We start from the raw sequence: 9,365 nt of genomic DNA on the forward strand, positions 1-9,365 counted from the left end.
TCCAAGTTTTGAAGGGAAGGGAGGTGTTGAATGGCCTTGCCGTTTATGGACTCAAGGTTTGGAAGACACCATAGCTCAAGAGTAGTGAGAGTGGTGGGCAGCCCTTCCTCTGACAAGGACTGGAACCATTTGCAATCCCAAATGCGCAATGTTTGAAGGGAGGTGATGTGGTGAAAGGCCTTTCCATTTAAAGATTTCAAGTTTGGAACATCAAATAGCTCAAGAGATGTGAGAGAGGTGGGAAGCTATCCTTCCTCCACTGGAAATGTATCCACCACTTCACCTACCGACGAGAGTTGTAAGGTTGTCAGAGATGTAAGCATTCCTAGATTCCACTTCATGCTGTTGGTGTGCGCAAATAGCTTTTTACAGTATCTAATTTCAAGTGATTTTAAATTTAAAGGCCATCCTTCTTTTGATAGCAAAACCAATTCATTACATTGGTCAATTTGAATGGTATGAATATTGGAGGGCAATCTTTCTTTCGGAAATGTCTTCATCTTTAGACATGAATGTATTTTAAGCAAACCCAGTGACGGATATTGACACATTGAGAGTGAGGCAACCAAGTGATCACTTTCCCATATTTGAAGAGCTTCCAACGATGGAAGATTATTCGGTAAGCATGCTTCTTTTAGCTTCGGACAATCCGACAAAAAAACCTCCTTAACATTTGAAAAAACAGCACTTTCCACTTCCACCAATGACCACTCCCTCCACTCTACCATATTTGAAAATCTTAACTTTTTTAAGGATTGGAATGGCTTAGTGATCACAGAAGAGGAAGAACCATCACCATCACTATCGCTGTAAAATTCATTGCCAATCTTCTCCACCATCTCAAATCTACGAATTATGAGGCCTTCCAAGGAAGTTAACTGTCCCAGTGGAGCCAACAAATAACAATTTTTACAATTAGACAACTCAATTCTTTTTATACAAGAAAATAATCGATGTCCAACCCATGGTGAGAAACTTAAACATCCATAATTTTCAAAAGATAGGTGCTTGAGATTTGAATGAGGTTGGAGCCTGCCAAGAACCTCGCGTGCTTTAAGTGGATCATCAGTATAACCGCTCCATTTTAATCTCAGACTAGTGAGACATTTCTTATCCTTCACATTGGCTTTTGAAACATCTTCAACATTTATTACATTCTCAAGTCCTCTAATACCAAGATGACCATGCAGATTTTGAAGCTTACCTAATTCTTTAATATTAGATCCATTGTCTTTACCTATAACAAACTTTTCTAATCTTTGCAGACCTTTGAAAGTGGACATTTATGGTGGCGTCTCTATTAAACTTGTCCCAGAAATGTCGAGATGACACAAGTTGATGAGCTTTGTGATATTGCTTGGTAAATGAGTAGGCTTATGACAATTGGACAATTTTAGTGTATGCAACTCGTGCAAATTATTCAGGTACCTTTTCAATAGAAGAAGAAGTCAAATTCATGTAGCTTAGATGTTTCAAATTTCCAATTGAATTAGGAAACCCAATAAACACAGTACAACCATTCAATAGTAGAGTCTACAGATTGTACAGAGAACAAATTGTATCAGGTATTTCTTTAATTTGGGCCCCAGATATATTCAAATATCTTAATAGCATCAAATTTCCAATTAAATTGACTATCTTCATGATGAGATGACCTTCATTGAAGTAATATGCATCTGCAGAAAGAACTCTTAGGTATTGCAATGATTGCAACTCTTCAGGATGCATCAAGTATTTTTCTCTAACTTCGTAATATTTATCCAATACTAGAAGAGTGCGCAACACCTTATTTTTACCCCAATCCAAATTGTTTTTGCTATTATGGGATTTACGTCCTTTATAGGAGAAATGATGAGTCTTACTTACAATGACACTTGAGCAATGGTTATCTAATCTTAAATAGGATTGTCCTGAGACAAATTTTGCCAAATCATTTACAAGATCATGCATAGTAAATAAGCCATATTGATTGGTAAGAATGAATGATCTTGAAATTAGATCCTTAAAATGTTTCTCTCCAACTTCTTCTGGTGCTTTAGTTTCCTGTGGTTGTAGAAGATCTTGTGCCATCCATAATAAAATTAGCTTTTCCATTTCAAGTGGATAATCTTTAGGAAAAATCGAGCAGTAAGCAAAACATCTTTTTAGATGCGATGGCAAATAATAATAGCTTAACCACAGAGCTGAAAGAATATCACACTGTGCAAATTCAATATATTATTCTTTAGTATATTTTCCCAATATTTAGGATCTTGTTTTGAGCGCAAAAGACCACCGACTGATTTTATTGCTAAAGGAAGCCCTTCGCATTTTTGAACAATTTGTCGACCAATTTTTTCCCATTTTTGATAAACACTTGGCTGTACGTTGCCGAGGGCATGTTTTTCAAATAGTCTCCAACAATCTTCATTTGGGATTTCTTTTAGTTGATATTGATTTGGAGCCCCAGCCATTATTGAAGCAATTTCTATAATGCGTGTTGTTGCAATAATTTTACTTCCAGGTGTAGCTGATTCAAATGAACTCTTTAGATCATACCAACATTTATAATTCACATTCCAAACATCGTCGAGAACTAAGAGAAATTTTTTCCCTTCCAAAAAAACCTGTTGAAAGATAAATTTGATTTTTGGGTTATTATTTTGTGGGCCTTGGTTACTTAGGGTCCAAGTTTTCTTAGACTCCATGTTTTAGAAACTTCTTTTATGATAATTTTATGATGTCTTATGTAGGTAGGGTTAATTATTAGTATAAATATTGTTATGTTTTTGCTTGTGGGTGCTGCAAGCCACAAAAGCTGAGAACCATTGAATAAAACAGTAGTTTTTTTTCCCTTCTTCGGTTGATTGCTTTCTGTTTTGCTGCTCTATTTCTATTTTTTCTTCTGGTTTTTTACTTTCATCCAACAAAGTGGTATTAGAGCTTGATATCTACATGAACAGTAGCATAAACAGTGCGTGCATGAATAGTAGCTTACCCGAAACAGTAGAATGAATAATACTGCATGAACAGTACCCCCGATGATAAAATTGTTTGTGTAGCCAAAAGATGGCCAATAATGGTATGGTTCCCTTCCAAATTCCAACACTCAACAAGAACAACTATGATAATTGGAGTATCAAGATCAAGGCTTTGCTTGGTGCCCAAAATGTGTAGGAGATAGTGGAGAAAGGCTACATCGAATCAGGGAATGAAGGTGGTCTAACTCAAAACCAAAGAGAAAATTTGAGAGACTCAAGAAAGAGAGACAAGAAAGCTCTCTATCTAATCTATCAAGGATTAGATGATGATGCATTTGAGAAGATCTCGAAAGCCAAATCGGCTAAAGAAGCATGGGAGAAGCTTCAAATCTCCTACAAGGGAGCTGATCCAGTCAAGAAGGTGCGGCTTCGGACCGTGAGAGTTGAGTTTGAAATGCTGAATATAAAGGAAGGAGAAGTCATATCTGATTATTTTTCTAGAGTTTTGATGGTGACCAATCAATTAAAAAGGAATGGTGAAAAATTGAATGATGTTAAGAACATGAAGAAAATTCTTAGATCATTAGATTCAAAGTTTGATCATATTGTTGCCATTATCCAAGAAACAAAAGACTTGGAAGCTATGTCATTGGAGCAGGTTTTGGGTTTATTGCAAGCTTATGAAGAAAAGAAGAAGAAGAAGGAAGGAATAGTGGAACAATTGTTTAAGACCTAAATTGATGCAACTAAAGAGGAAACTAGCAGCTATCACAATGATCGAAGCCAACAAGGATGAGGCCGTGCGAGAGGACGTGGCCACGGGCAAGGACCTGGACAGGGCTAGAAGTTTGTTGATGATCATAACAGCAACTTTCATAGAGGAAGAGGATCAACAAGAGGCCTTGGGAGAGACCTTTTAGCACCAAGGTATGATCATAAGTCCCATGTAAAGTGTTACAAATGTGGAAAATTCGATCATTATGCTTCCTAATGTAGAACCTTTGGCTACAATAAGATTGAAGAGAAGGCGAACTATGTCAAAGAAAGAAGTCAAGAAAATGGTACCTTACTATTGGCTTACAAAGATAATGAAAGAAATGAAGACAATACATAGTATTTGGATACCAGTGCAACCAATCACATGTACGGAAAAAGAGGCATGTTTGTGGAGCTGGATGAATCTGTGAGAGGCAATGTGTCTTTTGGGGATGAGTCTAAGGTAACAGTAAAAGGAAAAGGCAGCATCCTCATTCGGTTAAGGAGTGGAAAACACCAATTGATATCAAATGTATATTATGTGCTGAGTATGAAGAGTAACATCTTAAGTCTTAGATAGCTTTTGGAGAAAGATTATGATATTTGTCTAAGAGACAACCATCTTTGTATAAGGGACAATGCAAGCAACTTAATAGCCAAGGTGCCGATGTCAAGAAATAGGATGTTCATGTTCAACATTCATAATGATGCTACCAAGTGTCTCAAGGCGTGCTACAAAGATGGGTATTGGCTTTGGCATCTTAGATTCGGACCTTTTTTGGAGGTTTAAAGTTGCTGTCCAACAGGGAGACGGTGAGAAGAGTACCTAGTATTCGCAATCCAGATCAAGTATGCAAAGGGTGCTTACTTGGAAAATAATTCAAGAAAAGTTTTCCAAAGGAGACAAATTCAAGAGCCCGAAGGCCATTGGAGCTCATTCACACTGATGTGTGTGATCCTTTAAAGCCAAGCTCACTTGGTAAGAGTAACTATTTTTTTTTTTATTGATGATTTTTCAAGAAAGACATGGGTGTATTTTTTGAAGGAAAAATCAGAGGTGTTTGAAAACTTTTAGAAGTTTAAAGCTCTTGTTGAGAAGGAAAGTGGCCTTTTGATCAAATCCATGAGATCTGACCGAGTTTACATCAAATGAATTCCAAAAATATTGTGAAGAACATGGAATTTGGAGGTTTCTAATGGTGCCAAGATCCTCCCAATAGAACGGTGTGGTAAAAAGAAAGAATAGAATGATCCTAGATATGGCGAGAAGCATGTTTAAAAGTAAGAGATTGCTGTAGGAGTTTTAGGCAGAGGCAGTTGCATGTGCTGTCTACCTATCTAACCGATCTCCAATAAGAAGTGTGTGGGGAAAAACACCTCACGAAGCTTGGAGTGGAAGGAAGCCTGGTATTTCACACTTATGAGTGTTTGGAAGCATAGCTCATGCACATGTACCCGATGAGAAAAGAAGCAATTGGATGATAAAAATGAGAAGTATGTATTCATTGGCTATGACATAAACTCCAAAGGGTACAAGCTCTACAATCTTAAGAGTGGGAAAACAAAAATCTACCAAGATGTTATATTTAATGAAGAAGAAGAGTGGAATTGGGAATCACATAATGAAAGCTACAATTTTTTCCCATATCTTGAAGAGGAAGAAGCAGAATAGCTAGGAATGGAGTAAATGAGAGAGGAACTGATCACCCCACCAGCTTCACCAACCACAGGTCTTGAAGAAGAAGGAAGTTCAAGTGCAAGGGCCCCATGGTTTAAGATTTTACAAGAGATATATGAGGTAACCAAAAACCAAGATGATCTCACTTTGTTTTGTTTATTTGCTGATTGTGAACCCGTGAACTTCCAAGAGGCAATGGAAGACAAGAATTGGAAGAATGCCATGGATGAGGAGATAAAAGCAATCAAGAAGAACGAAGCATGGAAACCAGCTTTACTTCCATAAGGATCCAAGGCTATTGGTGTGAAGTGAGTGTATAAAGCCAAGATGAATGCTAAAGGTGAGGTTGAAAGGTATAAGGCAAGGTTGGTAGCAAAAGGCTATAGTCAAAGGGCTGTATAGACTATGATGAAGCTTTTCCACCTGTTGTACGGCTAGAAACAGTAAGGTTAATCATTTCATTGGCGGCTCAACACAATTGGAAAATACATCAAATGGATGTGAAGTCTGCATTCTTAAATGGAGTTCTTGAAGAAGAAGTTTACATCGAACAAGCACAAGGATATGAAATCAAGGGACATGAAGACAAAGTCTTAAGGTTGAAGAAAGCATTTTATGGGTTGAAGCAAGCACCAAGGGCTTAGAATGATAGAATTGACAAGTAATCTCCAAGAAAGGAGTTTTATTAAGTGTCCATATGAGCATGCACTTTGCATTAAAATTAAAAGAGATGATATATTGATTGTGTGCTTGTATGTAGATGACTTAATTTTCATGGGCAACAATCCAAGTATGTTTGCCAAGTTTAAGGAGGAGATGATGAGAGAGTTTGAGATGACCGATATTGGGCTCATGTCTTACTATCTTGGCATTGAAGTGAAGTAAGGAGGTGAAGGCATTCTAATTACTCAAGAAGGGTATGCTAAGGAGGTACTTAAGAAGTTTAAGATGGATGAGGCAAATCCGGTTGGCACACCAATGGAATGTGGAGTCAAGTTATCGAAGCATAAGGAAGGAGAAAAAGTGGATCCAACATTTTTTAAGAGCTTGGTTGGAAGCTTAATATATTTGACATGTACAAGGCCAGACATTCTCTATGCAATAGGATTTATAAGTCGTTACATGGAGAATACAACAATAACTCATTTGAAGGTTGCAAAAAGAATTCTTAGATATCTAAAAGGTATAACAAGTTTTGGTTTGTATTATTCAACTTCCAATGATTACAAGCTTGTTGGATATAGTGATAGTGATTGGGGTGGAAACATAGATGGTCGTAAAAGCATAAGTGGCTTTGTGTTTTATTTGGGAGATACAGCTTTTACATGGATGTCAATGAAGCAGCAAATTGTTACTCTTTCAACATGTGGAGCGAAGTATGTAGCTACCACCTCATGTGTTTGTCATGCAATTTGGCTTCAAAACTTGTTAAGGAAGTTGGGTTGTCCATAAGAAGAACCAACCAAGATATATGTGGATAATAAATTAGCAATTGCCTTGGCCAAGAATCCTGTTTTTCATGATCGAAGTAAACATATTGATACACATTATCATTATATTAGAGAGTGCATTGTCAAAGGAGATGTACAGCTGGAGTATGTGAAGTCACACGATCAAATAGCTGATATTTTTACCAAGCCTTTTAAACATGAAGTTTTTGTCAAATTGAGAAGTCTAATTGGCATAACAAATTAAGTTTAAAGGGGGGTGTTGAAATATAAACTTGATTTTTAGGTTATTATTTTGTGGGCCTTGGTTACTTAGGGTCCAAGTTTTAGAAACTTCTTTTATGGTAATTTTATAATGTTTTATGTAGGCAGGGTTAATTATTAGTATAAATATTGTTATGTTTTTGCTTGTGGGTGCTGCAAGCCACAAAAGCTGAGAACATTGAATAAACCAGCAGTAGTTTTTTTTCCCTTCTTCGGTTGATTGCTCTCTGTTTTGCTGCTCTGTTTCAGTTTTTGTCTCTGATTTTTTGATTTCATCCAACGAAACCTTCAGTTTAAGTTGAAGTTGAAAATTTTCCTTGATGGTGCAATTTTCGGAATTAGTGAATGCCTCATAAATTGCTTTTGTTAATGTGAAAACATCAGATTCTTCTGACACCGTAATCCAAGCTTTGATGTCAAAGGGTTTGGTCATGATCCTATCACCAATAGTCCTGTAAACAGATTGAGCAAGCATGGTCTTACCGATCCCATCCATACCGACAATGGAAATCATAGATATTCTGTCGCTACCTCCACTTGCTTCATCAGATTCAGATAGCAACAACTTAGTGATGGCTTCCTTATTAGCATCCCTCCCATAAATATCAGATTCTTCAACCAAAGTAGCTGCAGATAATCTTGGGAAAGGTTTGGTTTGAACACTACCTTCTACCAAACCAAGATGTTTCTTTTGTTCCATAAGAAATTCTAGGGTGTTTAGAATCTCCACAATCTTGGCTTCTATATTCTTAATAGTGATTCTAAACGAGAAGAAGTTGCATACCTGAAATAATGTGTGGCTTCCAGATTGACTTTCAATCTCATATTGTAGAGCTTCAGTGTTGATCTCGTACACCAAGTCCTCTGCATTGTAGATTGCATCTTTGAGCTCGTTCAGCCATTTCCTCACATCTCTATCAGTGAGTTGCTTCATCTCATCACCATTAAGCACTCTGTTAGCAGACAATAACATGATCTTCAACTTGTTGAACAGCCCTTGATCAAGCTTCTTTCCACGAATGAAGTCCATGACATCTTGAGAAGCCATCCTATCAAGCAACAGCTCAAGGGAAGCAGAAAGCAAACCTTCACCAACCAGTTCGAGAGCCATGGTTGGGTATGGTAGTAATCGCACAACAAAGATTGTTGCCAGATGGAAAAGGGAAAGCTTCAAGGGAAAAAACAGAGAGTTTGTGGTTTGTTGAATGCAATGTGTTAGAGCAATAGCTTTGGTGTTAGATCTTAACATATATTTTATTCCGGGTGGAAATTTTAGGCTGGGTTCAGATGCCTTCCTTTTTTTTTTTTTTTTGATAAAAGGTTTAGATGCCTTGCTTTTTTGATAAAGTTTAGATGCCTTCCTTAATCAGAGCAATAGCATGCGGGCTTATTAAATTAGTGCTCCAATGTATAAGAAGACAAATAAATTCTTAGAAAAATAAAATTAAAAGACACAAATAGGCATGATTTTTTTGACTTTCTTTCTTATAGCCATCTTGAAACTTTATTTTATTTTACTAATTTTTTGTTAGACTCCCGCAATTGAAAATTGAACTTGTCTACTCCAGATAGTAGCAAGAGTTGATGAAGAGCAAGTTACCCAAAAAAAAAAAAGAAAGAAAGAAAAAAAAGTTTATGAAGAGCACATGCTTTATGCAGTGGGCCAAGAAATTTAAAGGGATATAAAATTAATATCCTAAGATCACTTTTGTTATGAATTAATATTGATGTATGATGATTTAAAAAATCAAAAAATATATGTGTTTAGTGATTATAGAATTTGTAAAAAAAATTAGTTAGTAAATTAATAAAAAGAGGATCAAGTAATTAAAAGTTGGTAAAAGTATGAATGAGGTTGAATTGGTGAGTTTCAGTAATGTTATCCAAATTATATAATCATGATGAAAATAAACAATACGTGAAGTACTTATTTGGTATACATAATTTTGATGATTTGAAATTGTTTGAATTCTATATATCAAAACATCTTATTTCATTCGGATTATGTAATCTAGAAGTAAATAGATGATACGTGAAGTATTCATGTGACATATATAACCAGAATAATTTGAAACCATCCAAGTTCTGGATAAGTACTAAATATATCTTGTTTAATCTAGTATAATTCAGACAAAAATGAACATTATGTAAAATAGTTATTCGATAAACATAATCTAGACGATTTGAACTTGTTTGAATTTTGTATATGAGATGTATCCTATTTCATTTGGATGAATTAATTTGGATCGAAAAAGATTG

General features: G+C 36.0%; 2 protein-coding genes across 2 annotated transcripts; both read right to left on the reverse strand.

Moving 5' to 3' along the window:
- Positions 1–245: 245 nt before the first annotated feature.
- On the reverse strand, positions 246–1,283 carry LOC125422034 (putative disease resistance RPP13-like protein 1). Its single transcript, XM_048472479.2, has one exon. The coding sequence runs from the start codon at positions 1,281–1,283 to the stop codon at positions 246–248; it is 1,038 nt and encodes a 345-aa protein (XP_048328436.2).
- An 888-nt stretch (positions 1,284–2,171) lies between these two features.
- On the reverse strand, positions 2,172–8,486 carry LOC125422376 (putative disease resistance RPP13-like protein 1). The gene is made up of 2 exons (XM_060814492.1): positions 7,393–8,486; positions 2,172–2,606 (listed from the first exon to the last, which is right to left on the reverse strand). The coding sequence occupies exons 1-2, from the start codon at positions 8,353–8,355 to the stop codon at positions 2,172–2,174; spliced, it is 1,398 nt and encodes a 465-aa protein (XP_060670475.1). The 5' UTR covers positions 8,356–8,486.
- Between the last annotated feature and the right edge of the window lie 879 nt (positions 8,487–9,365).

The sequence above is a fragment of the Ziziphus jujuba genome, chromosome 2 (genome assembly GCF_031755915.1).
Source record: "Ziziphus jujuba cultivar Dongzao chromosome 2, ASM3175591v1".
NCBI classification, from domain to species: domain Eukaryota; kingdom Viridiplantae; phylum Streptophyta; class Magnoliopsida; order Rosales; family Rhamnaceae; genus Ziziphus; species Ziziphus jujuba.